General features: G+C 45.7%; 1 protein-coding gene across 3 annotated transcripts in view; it reads left to right on the forward strand.

Moving 5' to 3' along the window:
- Positions 1–22,903, forward strand: part of AMOTL1 (angiomotin like 1) — a 54,352-nt gene that overhangs the window by 19,492 nt on the left and 11,957 nt on the right. For all 3 annotated transcript variants that reach the window (XM_042862517.1, XM_042862518.1, XM_042862516.1), the window contains 4 exons: positions 2,687–2,969; positions 9,754–9,898; positions 10,966–11,055; positions 17,838–17,983. In XM_042862517.1, the coding sequence (XP_042718451.1) occupies positions 2,687–2,969; positions 9,754–9,898; positions 10,966–11,055; positions 17,838–17,983 (664 nt within the window). The remainder of the gene's footprint in view (positions 1–2,686; positions 2,970–9,753; positions 9,899–10,965; positions 11,056–17,837; positions 17,984–22,903) is intronic.

The raw sequence follows: 22,903 nt of genomic DNA on the forward strand, positions 1-22,903 counted from the left end.
CAGAACAGGAGAGGCATAGGCATGCTGGAGAGAGTCACCAGTGTGATGAGGGAGTGGAGTACCTCTGCTATGAGGAAAGGATTACATCTGGACTGTTCAGTCTGAAGAAGGGGAGGCTCAGGGACCTCACAGAATGGCCCGGGCTTAAGGGACCTCAAGGATCATGAATCTTCAACCTGCCTACCACAGGCAGGTCCAACAACCTCCACATATACTAGACCAGGTTGCCCAGGGCCCCATCCAATCTGGCCTTGAACACCTCTAGGGATGGGGCATCCACAGCCTCTCTGGGCAGCTGTTCCAGCACCTCACCACTCTCATAGTAAAGAACTTCCCGTCTCATCAATGTCCATAAATGCCTGAGGGGAGAGCGTAAAAAGGATGGAGCCAGACTCTTGTTAGTGGTGCCCAGTGTCAGGACAGGAGGCAGTGAACACAAACAGGAATAGGGAGGTTTCAGAATTTCCAGGATGTGCTTCAAAGCTGTATGGTAGATGGAGGACTGACACAGTTTGCCCAGAGAGGCTGTTGGGTCTTCTTGCAGACACCTAAAAGCTGTAGGGGAGCTGCACCAAACTTCCAGCGGTCCCTTTCAACCCCAAACCATTCCATGGTTTTGTGACTGCCTGCAAAGGCAGCAAACTGCAAAAACAGGTGAGCAAGGACCAGCATCTTAACCTGGTGTGTAGCTCTGGAGCCTCAGACCCATCACGCTGAGGACATTTTAATGGAAATTGGGGCTCCTTTTGCAGCCCAGGCTTTGCTGAGCTCAGTCTGAAGGCTGTGGCCTGCAGGCCCACCAGCCAGGAAGTCACCATGGGAGGGGTGCGCACATTCCTTTCCTTTCTGGCGCTGTGGCTGATGAGAAATGCAGGGGACCAAGGCCTCCTGGCACACTGTGCTGGAGTGGCACCCTGCCTCCACCGTGCCCCTCTTTGTGCTAAGGCAGCAGACCTTCCTGCAGGCATGGCTGAATGCTGCGCCCCTCAGAAGGGGACAGCCAGCCTCAGGGCATGGCTGCTTGGGGCAGGTGAAAGCCATCCTGAGGCCGGAGGGAGCTCATTTTCAGTCTGTTAGCTTTTAGGGCAGGATTTTAAAAGTGTGCTCACTTTTCATCTTGTTCTGCTGCGATTGCAGGTAGTGATGGGTTATTATCATTGGAAGCAGAATGAGGTCAACGCTGGGAGTTTTTGAAAACCCCTGTTTGAGATGCTGTGTACACAGCAGTCATCATATTTATTATGTATTTACATAGCACAAAACTGTCTGCCTGCAGAACAGTCTTCATAGATCTGTGAGGGTAAATGCGTCCATCCGCTAGATCTCCTTACGGTATGGAGATAAGGGCAGCGTGGGCTGTGCAAGGCCGACAGCTTGCGGTGAAGCCAAAATACACCTCTTAAAGAGTGCTTGATTGCTGGACTTCAGGTTGAGCTAAAATATGCCTTGTAGGTCTTGAGGTAGAGCAGAGAAAATGGGGCCTAGGCTGAGCCACTTAATGAGAAGTGATGTTGATTTTGGAGCCCGTGTTTTAGCTTTGGTGTCTTGGCTGAGGAGCTCTGCGTGTGGCTGCCTACCTTGGCCAGGTCCCCAAGGTCAAAACTGGCCTGGTTGGGTGTGTCTGGAGGGATGGGAGAAGCTTTGAGCTCCCTCTCTGCCTCAGTTCTCCCTTTGTAAAGAGGGTTTGCATTGCTTGTTGATCTTGCAGGAGTGAAAGGCAGAATGGAAGTCAGAGAATGACTTGCACCCCCTCTCTAGAGGTATTGCCATATTGTTGGAGGTGTTCAGGGTCAGGTTGGATGGGGCCCTGAGTGGTCTGATCAAATGCCTAATTTAATGGGTGGCAACCCTGCCCAACTAGCTAATCTTTGGGGTCCCTTCCAACACAATCCGTTCCATGACTGTGGTCCTACCTGAGCACCAGCTTCAGGATTACCCTCCCTGCCAAAACGTGCTCCTGGGTTATCCTCCAGCCACTGCCAACTGGCTGTGGAGGATTAAAGAGCAATCTATCACCAGGAAGCACAGCCCACAAGCAGTTTGCAAGGGCTGGGATCAGCTCTTCTCCCTGGTATAAGGCTGGTGGGTGATGGATGCCATTTGTCGTGGAGTGACACAATGAGGTCTCACCCAGCTTTCACTGCACGGGATGATTGATCAGGCTGTGCTTCCAGCAGCTCTGCAGCAGCCCTTCCCTTTGATGCTCACTAAAGTCGTGCAGGGACACTGCTTTGCTCACATCACTTCCTTTCACCTCCAAATTTGGCCGCTCAGCCCCTCGGCTCGCTCCAGGCAGGGGCCAGTTTTTGAAAGGTGAGTAATTCATCCCTTGGGCTCCAGTCACAGCCGTGGGCTTAAGCTGCTCTGTGGTGGGGTTTGTGCTGAGGTGGGGGCAGGGAGAGGCTGGCAGAGGGCTGAAATATTAGCTGTGCACCTTGTTAAAAATGCTGCTTTTGACTCAATGCTTCCTTTATCCCTTCGCACCAGATGCATACATCAATGTCAACAACAGGCAAGGAGACAATTTACCCAGTGCCTGCTGCGATTGTTGGTATTTAGGAGCGACTAAATCATGACTGTACAGTTATAACCCTATTAATAAACCCTGCAGTAATTATGTGGAAGCCCCTGCGTGCATCTTGAGGGTGAGCAGCTCTAACGCATCCCTGCCTGTGCTTTCCTGCAGCCGACAATGCCAGCCTCCCTTCCCGCCGCCGCCGGCCCAGCAGCACAGCCCCATGTCCTCGCAGGCCTCCTCCGCTGCCGGCCCTCTGCTTCCAGGCTCCTTGCCTCCACTGCCAGCCCCCTCCACTGCCCAGCCACCTATGCCACCTGGCCAGCAGCTGACACCTGACGCCTTCGCCATCGTGGAGAGGGCGCAGCAGATGGTGGAGATGCTCTCCGAGGAGAACCACGTGCTGCGGCAGGAGCTGGAGGGGTACTATGAGAAGGCAGACAAGCTGCAGAAGGTACGTGGAGATGTGGGGATAGGGAACAGTCTCAGTGCTCCTGCATTTGGGTTCCTCAAGAGATTGTTCATGGCTCTGTCGCTGCAATAGGAACATACCAGCGACCAGTCTCTCACCACTGCCTCTCAGTGGTGGTGTCCCGTAAGCATAATACCGTGCCCCGGTGCCCACAGGCTCCTCTGCCTGTAGGGTGTAGCAAGGCAGCTCATCAAGCATCCTTCATTTGGGAACTTTCCATCCTTCTCTGATTGCTCAGAAAATCATACAATCATAGAATGGCCTGAGTTGAAAAGGACCACAATGATCATCATGTTTCAACCCATCTGCTTGTGCAGGGTTACCAACCACCAGACCAGGCTGCCCAGAGCCACATTCAGGCTGGTCTTGAATGCCTGCAGGCATGGGGCATCCACAGCCTCCTTGGGCAGCCTGTTCCAGTGTGTCACCACCCTCTGGATGAGAAGCTGTGAATGCCCCATTCCTGGAGGTTTTCAAAGCCAAATTGAATGGGACCCTGATGTACTGGGTGACAGCCTGACCTTTAGCAGGGATATTGGAACTGGATGATCTTTAAGGTCCCTTACAACCCAAGCCGTATGTTCCGTGACAGCTTTGCTGGAATGTGCCTCATGCAGGCAGGGTGTTCTAGGGCAGCCAAGTTGCACAGGCAGTAGAGCTGTATACAAGAAGCATTTGAAGAGCATGACCACGGCTATCCTGAGTGTTTCATACAATGAGCTAGCATGGCACTCCACTCTATGAAGGCTTAGCAGACAGTGATGGGGTTGATGTGGTTTGAAGATTGGTGTGGTTGGACAACCAAAAGACATGGTTTGGATAGTGTGATTATCAGAGAGGTCTTCAGTGATTGCTCTGAATTCCTAAAAGCTAATCTTAGATAGGTGTGTTTGAATGTTTTGGTTCAAAAACAACTGTCACTTTATCTGAATGAATCTGGTAAATATTTGCTCAAAAACCCATTTGTGGAGAGCTCCTGTACCCTCTTTCCTGTATGCACAGTGGGCATTTTCAGCAAAGAAAGGTGATGTCTCATGCACTGCCTGGGTTGACAAGGAAAGACAGTTGAAAATTAGATAAAGCAGATGTTGCTTAAAAGTGGGGTCTCACCAAAGTTGATGCAGAGGTGCTCCCAAGCCTGCTGGCTTTGGGTCCCTGGGGCCCAGGACCGTATGAATTATTTACATAAACTGAATACCATGCTGCTTTGACAGGCAAGTCTGGGAAATTTCTAAAGCACACTGAAGATAACTTCCTGTCACAAGTATTTAGTAAGCCAGCTAGGAAAGATGCCCTCTGGGATCTGTTTGTTAAGAATAGGGAAGGCCTTGTGGGAGATGTGGAGGTAGCTAAGTTCTCTTGGCGACAGTGATCATGGATTAATTAGTTGAGTTCAAAATCTTTGGAGTAATGAGAAATAACAGTCCCCAGGATTGTCATCCTGGATTTTAAGAGAGCAAACTTTAAGCTTCTCAGGGAACTCATTTGCATCTGCTCTGGAGAGTCTAGGGGTCCATGAAAGCTGATCAGTTTTGGAGAACCACCTTCTAAAAGCCCAGGAACCAGCAATCACCACTGTGCTACAAGGCAAGCAATTGGGACAGGTGACTGGTTTGGTTGAATAAGGAACTCCTCCTGGTAATTATTAAGAAAAAGAAAGAATATGATCTCTGGAAGCAAGATCTGGCTTCACAGGAAGATTATAGAGCTGTGGTTCTCATCTGCGGGGAGAAAACAAGAAAAAACAAATTCAGTTTGGATTGATATTGGCCAGTGTGGTGTCAGACAACAGAATTATGTCAATAGCAAAAAGGAAACATTGAGCTGATACTTTATGGACACCTAACAAGTAAGGATGCCTCTTTTTGCCTTAGTAGATCTTGAGTTGCCCAGTCCTCTGAGTTGGAGGATTGTGACTGAGGGGAGCAGTGACTTTTCATTTATGGTCATGGAAATTGTCAGGGACCAGTTGTATCAGCTGATGGCTTGTAAATCCTTGGAGTCGGATGGCATTCATCCCAGAGTACAGAGAGATTTAGCAGATGTTATAGCTGGATCCCTCTCAACTATTTACCAAAGGTCCTGAGAGTCCAGGAAGGCTCCTGCTGATTGGAAGATAGCAGTCTGTCTACAAGAAAGACATGAAAGAAGACTCTGGAAACTACAGACCTGTTAGTGTAAACTCAGTACCTGGAAAAGCCATGGAGAAAGTTATCCTAGGTGCTACTGAAGGGCACAGAATAATGCTATTGTCAGACATTGTTGATATGGCTTCATGATGGCAAAGTCCTCCTTTAATTAAATTTGATCTCCTTCTATGGTAAGGTAAGCTTGGTGAATTAAAAGAAGGCAGTGGTAATCTTTCTGGACATTAGATAGAGTACCTCATAGCAGAATATCCTTCTGCGTGGATTGTCCAACTGTGAGATGAAGAGGTTCACCCTGTGCTGGGAAGGGAACTGGCTGGAGGGCAGAGCTCAAAGGGTGCGAGTGAATGGGTCCGGTCACTTGTAAGAGAGGTCAGATGCTAGGACAGGCTTCCCACTGAAGTGGTTGATGCCCCATGGCTGTCAGTGTTCAAAAGGCATTTAGGTAATGCTCTCAATAATACACTTTTGGTTAGTCCTGGAGTGGTCAGGCAATTGGCCTAGATGGTCTTTGTAGGTCTCTTCCAACTGAACTATTTTAATTCCCATTCTAATTTAGGATCCTGTGCTACTCTTTCATTTATGACTTCTCACCACATAGGCAGAAATGACATTAGGCTTCTGGTCTTCTCTCTCTGAATTTAGGAGTTCTGTTTTTCTGTGCTGTGTTTTATCAGAGACACATTTCTACAGGAGAGCCAGCACTGAGAGACCATGTCTCAAGACCCAGATTTAGGAAAATCTTTGACTAGAAAGTCCAGAAAGGTTTAAAAAGAGATATGTTGTTTTGTAGCTGCTGCTAACTTTGCAACCTCCTCTGTGCTGTATTCACAGAATTTCCTAAAGTTAGTCAAAACATTTTTTCAGCAGCGTTACTTGTGAGTATAGCTGTAAAGGCTTCCCCATGGCCTTTGTGGGCAAAAGTAAATATTCCATTTATTAATTTCACAAAAGCTGCGTTGTTCAGTAGAAGCTATGTATGATGCCCTAAAAACATTCAGCTTCCCTTTCACACTCCTAGAAATGGCTTGCTCTTTATTTTGGATGCCCTGCAAGCTGATTGCATCAGACACCAACAGAAAGGTATTCAGGCATGGGGCTGAAGTCTCACTTCAGTCAACAGTGTGGACTCGAATCCCATTGACTTTGCGGGAATGTAAGCAGACTCTTAAAGCAAAACACATGCTCAAGTGCATTCTTCCTTCAGGAAAATTTCCTGAACCAAAACCTTCACACACATTATGCTATCTGTGGGTTTTTTTTCCGTGTTTGAGCACGTGGCCAGGGCAGGTCCTTCTGTGTTCCCACAGCTGAACACCACATCTGAAAAACCAATGGAGTTAAATTCTGTATGTTAGGTGTGGAAGATCTTCTCTGTTGCTGAAAGTGGAAAAGTTATGAGAAGTACTTCTTTTTGTCTGTGTGTACCAAAGTTATTCTAGGTAGGGCAACCCTCCCTGCACTTCTATTCTCTTAACAGAATTAGGAGAAGAAATCAGAGAAAATCAGCTTGACGCAAAGCTCCCCGAGCGTTCACATGAGCTGATCAACCCAGAGGGCTGTCAGATTCTAAGTCATGTCTGAACAGACATTCTGCAGAAAGGTACAAGGCAGCGATTAATCCCTGTGCTGCTTGATGTGATGTCTGGTTTTCTTATCAAAAAGAGCTGGAGGGGAAGGGCGCACATTATTTTTAGCTTTTTCAGTAAAGCAGAGCATTGCTTTTTCTGCTGCTTTTTGGTGGACAAACCTTGCTGAGCTTTAATTGCTGGGCTGGTGCTTTCCCATGCTGTTTCTGGAGGTTGTTTGAGTAGGTCAGTTCTAGATGCAGCCTCAGCAGAAGAAAAGAAAGGAAGTCTCAGAGCTGCTCAGAAACGTCAGCATAACTTATAACTGTTCTGCTGTCCTGTAATTTTATTCATTGTTGATGGAGGTTTTTGCTGAAGTCTTTGCCTCTGTGGATGAAGGAAGCTTGCATGGTGACGTCCTTTGGGAAAGATGGGTATCTTAGCAGAGACTGAGCAGAGCAGAGCCCCCACATTAACCAGCAGTGTGAAGCAGGGCTGTTGGGCTGGGGAAATCCCTGCTGTGTTGGAAAATCTGCTCTGCTGTGGTAGGAGCTCTCTGGAGCAGGCATCGTCTGCTTCGGATAACAGCTGAGTGTGAGAAGGGAAGCACAAAAGGTCTTGGGGCACCCAACTGAGCACGGTGCCCTCCTGGGATCATGTTATGAATAAAGGGGCATGCCTTGAAAATTAATTTTGCTGAGCCAAATCTTTGTTCCAAGAGAGTTAGAGAAGCTTGTTTTCTGTAAATGGTCACAGAGAATGATGCAGGGTAGCTTGAGTATAGATAGCCTCTAAGTACTTGCAGGAGTAAAGCTAGCAGAGGTCACACTGATCCAAAGGAAAAGCCATAGCCCTAAGTAGCTGCAACGGTGCTGTTATTTGAGTAACTACTTGATATGCTCTGATTCTGCAAAATTCACACAAAACAGATTTTCTCATGAAAGTTCATGCTTGTATAAGCTTGTGTTGTTATGTGTGTGAGGAAAAATACACATAATGACACTAGAAAGGTGCTGGAGTGGGGCTCTTTATCCAGAAGTGTAGTGATAAGGCGAGAGCTAATGGCTTTAAGCTAAAAGGAGGGAGATGTCAATGAGACTTTTGGAAGAACTGCTTTATTTAAAGGGTGGCAAGGTACTGGAAAAGGTTTCCCAAAGAAGCTGTGGATACCCCATCCCTCAAAAAGGACAGATTGCATAGGGCTTTGGGCAACCTGGCCTAGTAGAAGGTGTCCCTATCCATGGTAGGAGGGGTGGAACTCGGTGGTCTTTAAGGTCCCTTTCAACCCAAATCAGTTTTTGATTCCATGCAAAAGAGAACTCCTTGTCTGTTTTTGAACCACAGTCAGATTCAGGCTGAGTTTCAAATGAAGATTTTTTCTAGTGCATGATATTTTTAATACTGATTTCTTGTTGATGGGAAATAAGTTCACTGCCAGGAAAGGATAAAAGGAATCTTTGCATGTGCTTTACAGCAATGCAGGTAGGTTTTACGCAGCATTCCTCCGAGTGTGCTGTCCCCATGGTGGAAACACATTTGTTGTCTGTTCTTGTCCCAGCGGAGTGGAAAAAGGAGGGACCTACTTTTCTAGGTTTGATCATCTGAAATGTAGCAGGACTTCCTGGTGGTCCTGCTTTGAAAAACAAAAATGGAAAGTCAGAATAATGGTTTGTAGTTCACTTAAGAAAAAGTGTCACAGTATGGGATAAAACCACTTCAATCTCTTCATGGAGCCACAGAGAATTACTGGCTGAAATTAACGTGCCTATGGTTCCATTACTGTCACGCATTTAGGAAAGCAGCCTGTGTGTGTGAAATACCTGCAAGCTGGTAAATCACCACCTGTGTGAGATAGGTGATGTGGTGTGAGCAAGGTCAGCTGCTGATCCAAAGGTGCGGGGGTCACAGGGTGGTGTCAGTGCTGGTGTCTTTGGCTTTGTATCTTCTCGTTTGTTTTAGTTTTTGTGCCTAAGTGAGCTGACAGCAGAAATCTGGGGAGCTGGGCATTCCCAGCATCCCTTAGGTGCAAGCTCTACAGGCTTTGCTCTGTGTGTGGATCAGAGGTGCCTAAGGCTGTGTCTGGCCCTGGCATCAAGGAAGCGTGGGTTCAGGCTGCTGTAGCCTGCCTTTAGGTTCCTGAGGGGTGACTGCATCCCTGGTGCTGGAGCTTGTATTCTGCTAATGCTGCAGCTGGCAAATTAAAGCTAAAGCTTAATAAGCCCTGGAGAGAGTTAGGTAGAGGTGGGCCTGCACTCTGGCTTGACAAATCACCAGTCCATCCCACCAATGGCTGAAGGAGCTAAAAAAGCACCAGATTTAGAAAGGTATGTGGAAGGCTATATATATCTCTTGGTTTTCCAGCCCATGCACATTATCAGGCTTTTCTCCACAAACACAAGAGTGAGGCATGCAGGAGCAGATTCCCACCTTGATGTTAATAATTCCTTCAGCGGTGAGTTCAGCTGAGCTGTAATACCTTACATTAATCTAGCTGATTAAAAGAGCTGAATCTGTTTGACCAGAACAACAAAAGCCTGCCTGGAGTTGTCCTCCTGTCAGTCTTTTGGGTTTAGGTTTTAAGATACACATTTTCCAAAAGTCAAGGAGATTGTGTTTAAAAGATTGGAAATCCGAAACAATTGTTTTGGTCTGTTGTAGAGAGTTTCTTCCTTTGCGGAGCAGTCTTCAGCCAAGGAAATAAAGGATTGGACTACAGTAGTTCAGAGCTGAAATCAGGTCAGAGTCAAGCCTATAACATTTCTGGTGGTGTGTAGGATTTCTCATTTTAGAGCCAGTGGTTGGTGTGACATTCGGCACAGGTATCGCCCCAGCACCTGTGCCCCATCAAAATGCTCTGGGAGAGTGCCAAAACCAGGTTGGATGAGGCCCTGTGCAACCTGGTCTAATGGGTGGCAACCCTGCCCATGTATGGACCTGGGTGGTATTTAAGGTCCTTTCCAACCCAAGCCATTCTGTGATTCTGTGAATGCTAGAATGGGATGCTTTCCTGCTGGGCTTTCATGGGAGCTCTCTCTCCTCTTTCTCCTCTAGTTTGAAATAGAGATTCAGAGGATTTCAGAAGCTTATGAGGGCCTGGTCAAGACCACCACTAAAAGGGAGTCTCTGGACAAAGCGATGAGAAACAAACTGGAAGGAGAAATTAGGAGACTTCATGATTTCAACAGGGATCTCCGTGGTATGTTAAATTTGTGTGTTTGATTTTTTCCACAGCTGACGTGGTGCTTCACTTTCCACAAACTCCAGAGTAGCAGGCTTTAGAGGAGTGTTTTCACATGTTTTAGATAACCTTGAGAAATCAGGCCCTGCTTATTGGCATAAGACAGAACTGCTGTCACTCTGCTGGTTGTAGACAAACCTTCCGGCAAAATATGAAAGACAGCTTTGAATGATGCCTTTGCATGTAGTACTTGCAATTGTCAGTTTGACTGCCAGTCCCAAAGTCGCATCCAACCTTAGTGAGCTTAGTGAGCAAGTTCCTGTGTAGACCAACACTGTGTAACCCATATATCTCAAAGTTCAGCATCTTAGCAAAGAAATAGCAAGTATCAAAGGGTATCTCTTTTTAGTACTGAAAACAAATGAAATTGAGAGCATATCCTTTTGGGAATGAAAATGGAGTAACTGTTACCTGTCCAGGTGCCTGATGGATTACATGGCTACGTCTTCATGCAATGAAATGCTTTGTGTAGACTCCTACGAGGAGTCTGACTGGTCTGTTTTGTGGAGATGGGTGCCAAAAGGCAGCTGGCAGTGGTTCAGGGAAGTCATGTCCTTCTTCTAGCTGCCCTTCCAATAGAAAGTCATCCCTGGCTGCAGAATCCCTGTCATGGGAAAGGAGCAGGATCCCAAGGATTGGTGTCACCAAGGTGTCTGCCTTCCCCCAGGGCATCTAGCAGCACCACATTCCACCGTAGAAAGTTACCCATCTCCCTGTAGAGCTGGGGGAAGTCAGATGGCAAGTGTATTGCACGTTTTGGACAGCATGAGAAATGAACTGCTTGGACATATTAGCTGCAGATGGCGGAGGTTCCCCCCCCTCCCCAGCTTCTGTAAGTCTGAACAGCACAGCTTCATGGAAGAGGTCAAAGGTCTCATCTTTTATGTATGTGTCAGCCTCCGTTTAAACACTCTCCTTTAGAGAGTCTATTTATACTGTACTGCTGGCACACATCTTATTTTTTTGGTTGGCCTACAATTTTATATACATATATTTATACTTAAATTATTTCCTGTTTTGTGCAGAACGACTGGAGACAGCCAACAGGCAGCTTGCCAGCAGAGACTTCGATGGGCATGAGGATAAGTCAACAGAGGGCCTTTATGTCACTCAGAGTGAGTACTGTGTTAATCTATTTTCAAGGTACATATGTGTACACACCCATGTATATGTACTGAAGTGAAGTTAAATGCCTTGCTATTAATTCTTATTCTCCTTATGGCTTGGTTCTAGTCAGCTAATTCATCAGATATTCTGATTTAAGCCGCAGACTGGATTGTTTTGGAGTGCTTTTTTTATCTGAGCTCCAGAATCAGGCAGTGGGAGTTAATGATATCATAACTTAGTTTATTTTTGATAAATATTTATCTGAAATTGCAGAGTGTTGCTTGCAGGAATCATCTTTCAAAGAACATAATTTTTAGAGATGCCAAATTCTTCTCTTGGCTGGGAAAAGCTCAGAGCAACCTCTTTTGACTTGTCAGTGCCATGGGTTGACTAGCAGGTGGAAGAGCAGAGCTGGGCCTTCATTTTCTCAAAGGGCTACAGAAACAAAGATTTCATGGTTTCTGCTGCCCCTTCTAATCAAATTTTAGGCTTCCTTAATGACTGAGCACAGTTCTGCAGCATGTCCCACTGTGTGCTGATGATGACCAAGCAAACCAAAACCTGAGCAGTTGGATGCTGTCTGACACATATCACCTCTTAAATATCTTGAGCACCTGTAGTATGCATTCTGAAAGGCTTGGCTTGACCAAGCCCTTGTGGGCTTAAATCCTACTGAAGCAAAACCCAGTGTACAGCTCATCCTGTTTTATTTACTGCACCAAGAGCTTTCTTGGAAGATGAGCTGCAACTGCAAATTGTTAGCTGAGAGCCAGCCATCTCCTCTAACTGCGAGTTATTAAGAGCACTCAGTGTGCCTTGCTGCCAGCCCAAGTGCAGGTGAACCTCCTTGTAGCTCCCACCTGTGCCAATGACACCAGCACAGCAACACTGCTGGCAGATTGGTGCGTATGTGCACCAATAGAAGAGAATCTGGTTACCTTTTCTATGACTGTGTTAGCTTTGCTATATTAGCAGATGCTGCCAGAGCGTGTAGATACTGCTGTGCATCTAAGTGGTTGGTCTGTTAAGAAAATAGCATTGCTATGTCAATTTGTCTCCTTTGGAGTTTAAACAGGGTACGTTGCACAGAGCAAATTGCAGATTGAGATCTGCTGTCTTCATATAGAGATAGCCTGGCAGTATTTATGTGTGATGGTATCAGCAAAGGGAGGTAAATCCCCAGAATGCACTGAATTGAGTTGTTTTCCAGCATACAAACATGCTCTGTGCTTCTAATGTTAAATATCGAGCAGTAAAACTTCGTGCTGTGCACTTGGCATATTGCTGCCATCAATCCTCAGCTTATGAGCAAATATAGCTTTTTGGATCCTATCACGTAAGACAGGCTGAATGCTTGGAGTTCTCCTGTCCAGGCCAGAGAGCTAAATGTTACCAATGTGATGCAGAGCGCTTCCAAGAATAGAAAAGTGGGCACATGTAAAGCAGGTTCCCCTTCAGTCATGTTCTCAGGGCTGCTGTGGCATATGGTGATGAGCTTGATAGCAGGGTATCAGCCTCAAACATTCCTCTGAGGGCTCAGAAGTTTATGGAAAACAACTTGAAAACATGGCCTTTAACATCCCCAAACCAAAAGCTGCATAGAAAGACTCCAACATTAGCACCTTCCTAAATGTTACCATTTTTAAGCCGGTCTTGTGCTTGTTTTGTTTTTTCAACTACAGAATTAATATTGTGGTAGAACTCTGCTAATAGGAAAAGCACCCTTGCAGGCATCACTTCTCAGTTCTTTGCAGCAGTCCCTGTCAGCAGTGCAGCAGTGCGGCGCAGTCGTGCACTCTGAGATGGGGACAGAAGGTGACAACAGCTCCTATTCTTTGTCGTAAGCCAGGCTGCACACCTCAAAAAATTAAGTGCTCGGCATTTGTGTGGAATGAAAAATGCTGCCATAGTATGTGGCACAGTAGAGAACTCACAACCTGTTAGTTTCATCGTAATGATGTGATGTTTTTTCAGTTAAAAGGGCTCATTTAAGGAAAGACATGAAGCAGTGACCGATGAAGGTGTCTGGGCCCATACAGGCATCAGAAGAACTATAGGCAGGAGACAGGTGCTGCAAAAAGGGAGAGACTGAGGATGATTTCAAAGGCACAGGACAAAGAGAAAGCTTAGGATGTGCGTATCACAGGAAGAATTTGTTTTGGTGGAGTCTGAGAATGTTGTGTATTTTTCTGGGATTTCTGGACTTAGAGCCCCTCTGTCAGAGCAGGGGTTCCTCCAAGGGACTGTTTTCTCAGGTGTCTGAGGCAGACTGGAGGCTGCATCCATCTGAGTTTACCCTGCATGGCTCTGGGCCCATTAGTGGGGATGTGCAGACAGTTTTCATAGTGTCATAGTAAAGCCTCGTGCTTCGTGGCAGTGTGCTGTGGATGTGCTGTGCAGCACTTGTGCACATATCTCCAGCCTAAAAATCCCAGATGAAGAAATGTTCCCATCAAATGAACCTAGCCAAAAAAACGCTCAGTAGATGTTTTTCAGAGTGGTGTTTTGGGCAGACTGAAAGTCCTTTGGTATTAAAATAGGAAATAATCAGTGCAAGTTCCGGGAGTTAAGGAAGGGGAAACCCTTGCTCTGTTGTTTCACAGCCCTGAGGAGCACACGTGGAAGATGGGGAAGCTGCTGCTCTCGTTTCCCCAGAACAAGGGCATGTGCACAGGGAGCAGGAGCCTGAAGAGAGTGTGTTGTATAAAAAAAAAACATCTGTTCCGCATGACTTCCCCTGCTCTCCAAAAGAAAGTGGAATGGAAGACCAGTGACAGTTTTCAACTTGTGAAGGTCAAACTCTCCCTGGCTTCTGCTTCATGACATAGAATCATAGAAACATGGAATGCCTTAGGTTGGAAGGAACCTTAAAGCCCACCCTGCTCCAATTCTCTGCCATGGGCTGTTTGCCCCGCAACAGCTCAGGCTGCTCAGGGCCCATCCAACCTGGCCTTGAGCACCTCCAGGGATGGGGCATTCACAGCTTCACTGCTACATGGAAGTGGCAGTGCCCAACCTGTAAATCAGAGCATCTTTGAGCTGCTGGATTTACTTCTGTAGGATAATGAAAGCTACCATGCAGTGACTTTCTCTGATAATGGAGGACAGAGTTGAAACTCTTCTTCATCCCTTAGGTCAGTGACCATGAGTAACCACACACTGAACCACTTGTTAAATACACTGAAATTCATTACAGCTATTAATTCCACCAAAAAATCCCTGTTAATCACCATATGAGAAAACGAATCCAGAGACTTCAACTCCCCCGAGCATCAACTCCTACAGCTTCTCAGCCTTTCCTCAATCTTTACATGGCAGAAGTTTGCAAGAGCTGCCAGGAACATGCCATTTATGAGCAAAACTGCAGGAGGAGCATTTTGTAGCCAGCTCCTCTGGCGTTTGGCCAGCATGCAGGGGTTAATGCAGCCTTGAGAAGAGTGTGGGGGAGACCTGTGTTGTCTCATTTTCTGCAGCACAGGAGCCCAGTTTGTACGAATGCAGCTGCATTTGTGGCGTGCACACAACAGCCAGGGCTCAGCCTGCTCCACGGGGAGCTGCTCCTTGCAGAGGTGTTTGGGGTGAATGTACAGAGAGGCTTCATCCTTCCCATCCTGGATGCTGGATGAGCTGAAAAGAGATGGTGACTCATTTGTGCTCCTGCTTTTCAGAAATGTTCTTTTGAGAGTGAGCCTTTGGTTATCCCTCCCGTTAAATACATTGCCTGATAAATCTGGGGAGGTCATTCTTATCTTCTTTTTATTTTTGTTTTGTGTGGGATTTTTTTCCAGTTTTCTCACTGGGACTTGAGAGTGAGAACAGAAAGAAATGCTTCATTTCTCAGTCCTACTTTACAGCTTCATGCTTGGCTTGGCCCAGACTATCACTACCAAGCTGCAGAGGGCAGAGGGACAGATGAACATTGGCTGTGCTGCTTCCATGGACCTGGCAAACCTGGTCAAAGTCTTGACCTGGCAACATGGCCCTGGTTAATGTGTGAAGAATCTACTAAAGCTACGAAAAATCTCCTTTCAGTACAGCCAAACTTAGTGAATGGGATCTATTTATTCATTCACTCTACATATTTTTGGGATGATAACCACTAGTGTATTAGAATGGGCAAGAAGGTCCTGTCCTCACTTCAGATTTTACCTGTCCTTCTGCTGATCACTGCAGGTGGAGTCACAGGGCCACCAGAGCTGCCCTAGACTTGATGGAAGTGGATGAGCAGAACTAGTCTTGATGGAAGTGGATGAGCAGAACAGGCAGCTCTGGTGCCTCAGCCCATCCTGGTTGAATCAGCCAGATTGCTGGGGACTGGCAACTGCTGCTGTCATATAGGCCCATACTTGTGGATGTCGGGCAATGGAGCTCCTCCACTCACTTGCCATGTTGGGAGTTGCAAGACTGATGGGAGTCTTAAGAAGTCTCACAGGTTTTGCTTAAGAAAGTGATGGTCACTGGAGCACTGTTGGAATTAACAGCTGTGAGCAAAGAGTGATCATGGAGAAATATAAACCTGTGTACAAGAGATTGTTGGAAACACCTCAAGGAATGTGGTATGCGAGGGATTCCTGTTTTCAGCAAATCTCTTGCAGGCAAATTCTGTTCCCACTGCTGTCATTTGATATAATTTCTTCCGCCAGCAGCAGTCATTCCACAGGAACAAGGAGTGTCCTTAAAGGCTGTCAGTGTCACTGCTTTGCAGTATTGCAGCAAGGAGAAAAACAGCTCAAGGCATACTGATATGGTTGCTAAGTTAGGCAGATAAGTTGATATTTAGATATAATATAGTGTTTAGGTATGGGTAGCTTTGAGGGCACTCATTCAGCTGATGTAAGCAAATAAAAACATTTCTCTTTTTCTTTTCAAGACTGATGTGATCAAAAATTTTTGTTAAAGCATGAGGTCTGTATGCAGAACTGTGTCAAAGGCCTTACTGAAGTCCAAATAGATGATATTAGTGGCTCTTCCCTTGTCCACTGGCGCAGTTACGCCGTCATAGAAGGCCACTATTAATGGGATGTGGCAGTGACCCATAAGAAAATAGGAATAGTTATTAGCTGGAGTCTGTTGGGTAAAAATCACATGTCAAAATTCAAGGGATATGCACAGTGTAGTACAGTAAAACTAATTTTTTTACTTACAAGGATGCCTTGTATGTATGTGAGAATTTGAGGTATATTCAGTAAAGTCCTTTCTAACTAAAAATTAATACAGTGTAGGAAAGTACTGCTAGGCAAATTTTTCTTGCCAGCTTTCCAGTGGGTTCAGCAGTCATTCTGTGTACAACATGATCTTATCCTCATTTTAGGGGAGGGAATAGAAAACTTACTTGGAGTGCTTTGGATGAGAGTCATAAGTGTATGTCTCAGGTCCTGGTGTTGTGCACACTGTCCTCATATGGCAGATTTCAAGCTCAAAGCACAGCAAGCATGGTCCTAGCGTGAGATGCTTGAATGCCACAAGACTGAAATAGCATTTGTCTTCTGGCTTCTTCACCCTCTAATGAAATGAGCTGCTTGATCATTTTCCCAGATTTACACTTTCATACAATAGACAGTAATGTTTCTTCTGGTGAATCAGACCAAAGTAAATGTGATGAGGCCTGTGTGTCAGATTTAAAATTCCTGGCCAATGTGGAAAGCCAAAAGCCATGTCCTCCTCAGATGGCTCCCAGTGCTGGTCGGCAAAGTAGAGTGCCCAGCAGTCTCAGTGCTGTGCAGAGGCTGATCTGCTGTGTTGCTTCTGGGTCTGTTTTTGTTGAGTGCTGTATTTCTCCTTTTAGGACAAACAGAGAGGTGGCCAGATGGGTTTGGGTTCACCTGAGCCATTCGTGCCTTCCTCCACATGGCTCAGCCCGTATTTGTCTCCCCTCACTGCAGACACAATGAAGAGAAAGTAAATTAATGCTGATCATATCCTGCTTATGATTAAGGAAGAATAAGGTCCTTCAGGGGGCAGTTTGCTTCTGAAAAAAGCCATGTGAGGTGTCCTGTCCCTCCTCAGTGACTGGTGGGGAGGTGGCTGGAGGGCCTTCGTGACTTGAGTGTCCCTGCTGGGGGGACTGGATGTTAGGGGCAGATCTTCCACAGTTTGCTGGTTTTGGAGCAACTTTTTGTTTCAGTTAAAAAAAAAATGCATTTTGTAATATCGGGTTTAAAAAAGTCAAAAGTCAAAACAAGGTTTAATTGGTGCCAAATTAATTTTTGGAGAAAATATTCTTTCTTGGAGGCTTTCCAAATGCTCTATTTTTGCCATGATTCAGAACGAAGGCCAGATTTTGAAATCTCAGATTTCACTGAATGAAACTTCCATCCCCAGTTCCTCTCCTTATTAACTGTTTGTAGTCTGACACTGGAGATCCAGCAGTCAGATTGCAATATTTGTATTTCCTGAAGTGGTTTCTCAGTGCTGTCAGAGCAGAGATAGATCACAGAATCATAGAATAGCTTAGGTTGGAAGGGACCTTAAAGATCACCCAGTTCCCATCCTGCCATGGGCTGGTTGTCCCCCATCAGCTCAGGCTGCCCGGTGCCCCATCCAACCTGGCCTTGAGCATCTCCTGGGATGGGGCACCACAGCTCTCTGGGCAGCTGTGCCAGGGCATCACCGCCCTCTAAGTAAAGAACTTCATATAGGTGGAGCTGAGCTTTTCAGTATGTAGGTTGTCAGCAAAATTGATGGTGAGTTTTGTTGCTGAGGGAAAATTGCGAGAAGAGCTGACTGAACTTAGCTTTATTTTTTGATGTCATTTTAAATCTTATCCACAATGTTCTTGTCTTTCTTCCAGACAAGGAACACTTGAAAGAGAAGGAGAAGCTGGAGATGGAGCTGGCAGCCATGCGCTCTGCCAATGAGGATCAGCGCAGGCACATTGAAATCCTTGACCAGGCCCTAAACAATGCTCAAGCCAAAGTCATCAAACTGGAAGAGGAGGTGAGGCGTGGGCATCATTCCTCTGCTCTGATGCTAATGGTAGCTTGCAGATAAGACTTATTCCATCCCAGTCCAGAATCTATTCTGGCCATCATGTGGCACATTTTCCTGCTCCCATGTGGTGTATGTCCAGCAGAGAAAATGCACAGCAGTACAGCACTGAGCCAGGAAAGCAATTAAAGGAGACTACAACCATAGATGTTTTCAAGGCAGAGCGTTCAACATGTAATCGGGAGCATCTCTAAGCTGAAATAGTTGATGGCTGAGGTATTGGTAGGGCTTAGAAATATCAAACAAAAATCTGACTCACTGATTCAGAGCTGTGATATAAACATGTGATCCTGGTACATCCTGTATCTCCCCAGAGAATTCCAGGACTGCAGCACAGCAGTCTAGGGCTTAGCAACTTTGCATGTGAATTGTGGTCTTCAAAGAATGAGCTGATCTGGCTACAGGCAAGACCCTCAGGATTTGGAGCTACAGTATTTATCCAAGAGCTGAAAAAACCTGTTGTACCATAAGACTCCCAAAGTGTCATCTGTGCAAAACCCCCAAGGCATTCTTAAAAATAGTCATGTAAGCCCAATAGTGAAAATCAGTATTCAAACAGGAGGACAAATCCTAAGAATAGAGTGCTCTTCAAACTGGCAAATACAGTACAACATCTAGTAGCTGGATCTGAAGCTAAGCAAGTTCAAAATGGAAATAATGCTCGGTATTAGCAATAACCAAGAGTGATGTCAGTTCTCTGTTACTGGAGATCAATAAATTTCAATTTATTGTGTTCCTTACGGACCTTCAATGAGAAGTTGCAAATAATAGTTAGCTGAAAGCCTGTGTGCTCTGGCAGATAAGACAGGACTGTTGTAATAGGACTTTTTGACCCTGAAATATCAGTCCCTGGGACCAACAGAGAAGGAAGATGTTTTATGGGGAATAAATTTAAAAGTTTTGACTGTCTGAGCAGGCTCTGTCAGTGAGGGGAAGAATGCTCACCTAGCACAGAATGCTGGCATGGTCGTAGAATCACAGAATTACTCAGATTGGGAGGAACCTCAAGGATCATCAAGTCCAACCGCAGCCTAACCATAATACCCTGACTCTGACAACCCTCTGCTAAATCATATCTCTGAGCTCCACATCCAAACAGCTCTTAAACACATCCAGGGATGGTGACTCAACCATGTCCCTAGGGAGCCCCTTCCAATGTTTAACCACACTTTCTGTAAAGAAGTGTTTCCTAACATCCAACCTAAACTTACCTGGGCGCAACTTGAGGCCATTTCCCCTCGTCTTGTCACCTGTCACCAGTGAGAAGAGACCAACCCCGCTCTCACTGTAAGCACCTTTCAGGTACTGGAAGAGAGTAATAAGGTTGGTCAGCTCTGTTCCCTTTGGTGCCTCGTTTCCTAGCTGCACTCTCACAGAGGTTGGCCTGGGGATGAATCCTGCCAGTTGTCTTGCGAGGAGTGGGCAAGTAACTTGATGCAGTTCAAGACAGACCCTCCTGTAGGCTAATTAATGATAACTCACAACCTGGTGGTTTTCAAGTACTGAAGGTGAATGCTGTATCGTTCCTGGCCACTAGACCATTCTGACTTCTTGTTTGAAAACATTTTTAAACCTCCATTGCCTCTGGCAAATGCACTCAGCAGCAGGAAGAGGATCCCATTAAGATTAAGTGCTCCTCTGTTAAACTGCTCATCTTCCCAGTGTATTTAGGGCAGTCCCTTTGGGATAGCTGCAGGAGCTAGTATAGCTTTCATCTGTCCATTATTCACTTGATACTGTTTGCCTTAAAGGTAACCAGAGCTTTTCTGTTTACATTTTCTTATAAAGTGGCTGAATAAAGAAATGCTTTAGGTAGCAGTACCTGCTTCTGCAAGCACAGCATCACACAGGGAATGGGAAGAAACATGTTTAGCTTCTGGCTGCTCCACAGTGTCAGTGTGATACTGGCAGGTAATACCAACTTGCTAATCACACACTGGTGAAGGCAGCAGAAGCATAAACACAGATTTTCAGGCAGGTGGTATAAAAAGCTGTCCTTAACCTGTAAATACATTTGCAGTCTCGAGGCTCTGTGTCTTAAAGCTTTGCAGTTGCCAGTTCCTAGCCTAGTCTTCCAAGAAAAATATGCCTTTGTGGATGGGAATTACAAGTTAAAGTGAGAGAGGACAAATATTCCTGTGAAGAGATCTGGTAAGGTCCTACATGTTTGGTATTCCTCAGGAAGTGATCTTCTGCTCAAGGTGGGTTAGGGACCTTCTGCCCAGATCATGTTAGGTGTTACTGAGGTGATAACCTCAAGGCTGGAGCACAGTAGGTGTTACAGAGATGATAACCTCATGTCTGGGGCATGTTAGGTGTTGCAGAGGTGGTAACCTACGTGCCCTAGAGCATGTTAGATCCAAGGGCTGACAGTGAATGAATGTGATGCAACCACATTCCCCAGAGTTAATCAGAGCCCTCAGCCTCAGCAGACCCATGTTAAGCTAGTAGTGCTTACGTGGTTTTCATTCTAAGAGGAGTTAAATGAGCTTTCTCACAGCTACTGTGGTTTCGGTGCAGTGCGGTGCCAAGCAACTTGGGCACTGCATGGTTAAACTGTGACTGTCAGCATGTACCCAAACTCCTCATCGCACTTTCCCTTGCTTTTGGTCTGTTCCACCATTAAAAGAGACCACTTTTTTAACGATCTCCAATTCTTGGAGATCAGTTTGACACATATGCAAACCAGATAATCTTCAAGTTTTGAGTCTTCATCTCAAACCAGGCATTCTTGTTATAATTTGGGATATACTGAAAGAAACAAACACTCACATAAAGGTGATGATTATTATTGAGTTGTACCTCATGCACTGCTTTGTAATTCCACATAGATTTCTTGTAGCACCAAAATGTAATTGAGTTTAAAAGCTTTTCAAATCAAGAGAAATAAGCAGCAGCTGCTAAGTTGAATTAACATAATATACTATGTAAATCTACATTATCTTGATTGCTTGTTAGTAGAAGGATTTAATTCAAAAGTATGTAGGTGGTATTACCACCACATGTCATTTAGACACTGCTGCTGGAATTGTGTCAGAGAAACAACTGAATAACTGGAGCGAGGTCAGGAAAGAGCCATAGAATTTATTTGAAGCCCAGAAGATGTTCTTTGCTGTGAACAATTAAAGTTAAGAGATGGCTGAGCTTGGGTCCGTACACATGAAGATTAAGAAGAGATTGCTGTCAGCTAGATTAAACATCGCTTTTAAACATGAGGTGAGATAATGAGCTGCAGTGTTTGGGAGCTAAACCTGAGCAAATCAGGCCAGAAGAAAAGAGTCATTAACATGGAAACAGCCTTATGTAGCAAGTCAGTGAATCCTCCATCTCTTACAGTCAAATCCATAGATTTTTCCCAATCACTATTCTGTAACTCAAACCAGAGTTTATTTCCCAGAGCAGAAATTTTTTCTTAAGACCCACTGGTCTCTCAGACTTTTTTGCTTCATGGACACAAGGTTTGGATCAGCCCCTTTTGGCCTTAGCTCTTCATCTTTATTTTCCTAACCAGTGGGACAAGAGCAGCATTCAGACAAGTTTGCTGATTTTGTGAATACATGAATTGTTTCATTAAGTGCTTCTTGCTCTAGTAGATCACACTTTGGAAGCAGAACAAGAAGTAATTTGCTTAAATTGCAAAAGAGAAAGCCAGATTAGGCATTAGGGTAAAAGTTTTCAAGCAGCAAGGGAAAATAGGTCATGAAGTCGTTTGTAGGGAAAGGCTGTGGTGTCCATGTTCCTGGGGGGTTTGCAAACAGATTATACAGACGTCCACCAGCTTTTCATACAGTCACAGAATTGTGGGGGTTGGAAGGGACCTCTGGAGATCATCAGGTCCAGCCCCTGCTAAAGCAGGTTCCCTAGAGCAGGTTGCATCCAGGTAGGCATCCAGGTGGGTCTTGAGTATCTCCATAGAAGGAGACTCCACAGCCTCCCTGGGCAGCCTGTTCCAGTGCTCTGTCACCCTCACAGTAAAGAAGTTCTTCCTCATGTTTTTATGGAACTTCCTGTGTTGCTGTTTGTGCCCATTGCTCCTTGTCTGTCACTGAGCACCACTGAAAAGAACCTGGCCCCGTTGAAAAGACCCCAGGACTATCCATTTGATTCTGGCCCTTTAGCATTGATAAGATCCCCTCTCAAGCTTCTCCAGACTGAACACTTTCATGTCTCCCAGCCTCTTCTCCTCATAAGAGAGATGCTCCAGACCCCTCTTTGTCTTTGTGGTCCTCTGCTGAACTCTGTCTAGCAGTTCCCTGTCTTTCATGAACTGGGGAGCCCAGAGCTGGACACAATACCCCCGTTGTGGCCTCACCAGGGCAGAGTAGGAGGGGGAAGATCACCTCCTTCAACCTGCTGGGTCGACCCAGCTCTCCAGCCTGTGACTTAGGTAGAATTGATCCTATCTGGTAGCAGGAGGATAGACTGGTACCTGCTGAGGTAACTTCCAGCCATTTTTCCTTTGAGCCTGGGACTCCGCAAGGCAGTGGAGCTTAGAATCATGTATTTCTGATTACAACCTTCCTCCCTCACAGCAACTAGCAAGCCCATTAATTTCAGTGACAACATGTTGTACTTTGCTTCTTAAGTGCACGTGGATGAAATATTTCTTACAAATCTGCAGACAGGATGAAAAAAGGTCAGATTTGGTTCAAGAAGTTTCCTATAAGTATATGAATGTGGGAACTGTCTTGTTGCATATCTAACAAAATTGATTGCTAAGGCAGTAGACGTGCTTGGCCTCACCCACGTATACAAAGGAGCACTCATGCATAAGTGAGTGAATCCTGAGCCCTAAAAGGCTGCTGCAAGGCCAAATTCTGGCTGATGTGGTATAGATCCTGCTCAGCACCCAGCAGGATGTGGGGACAT

Source organism: Lagopus leucura, unplaced genomic scaffold, assembly GCF_019238085.1.
Source record: "Lagopus leucura isolate 7727_CA_CO unplaced genomic scaffold, USGS_WTPT01 Super-Scaffold_702, whole genome shotgun sequence".
Classification (NCBI taxonomy): Eukaryota; Metazoa; Chordata; class Aves; order Galliformes; family Phasianidae; genus Lagopus; species Lagopus leucura.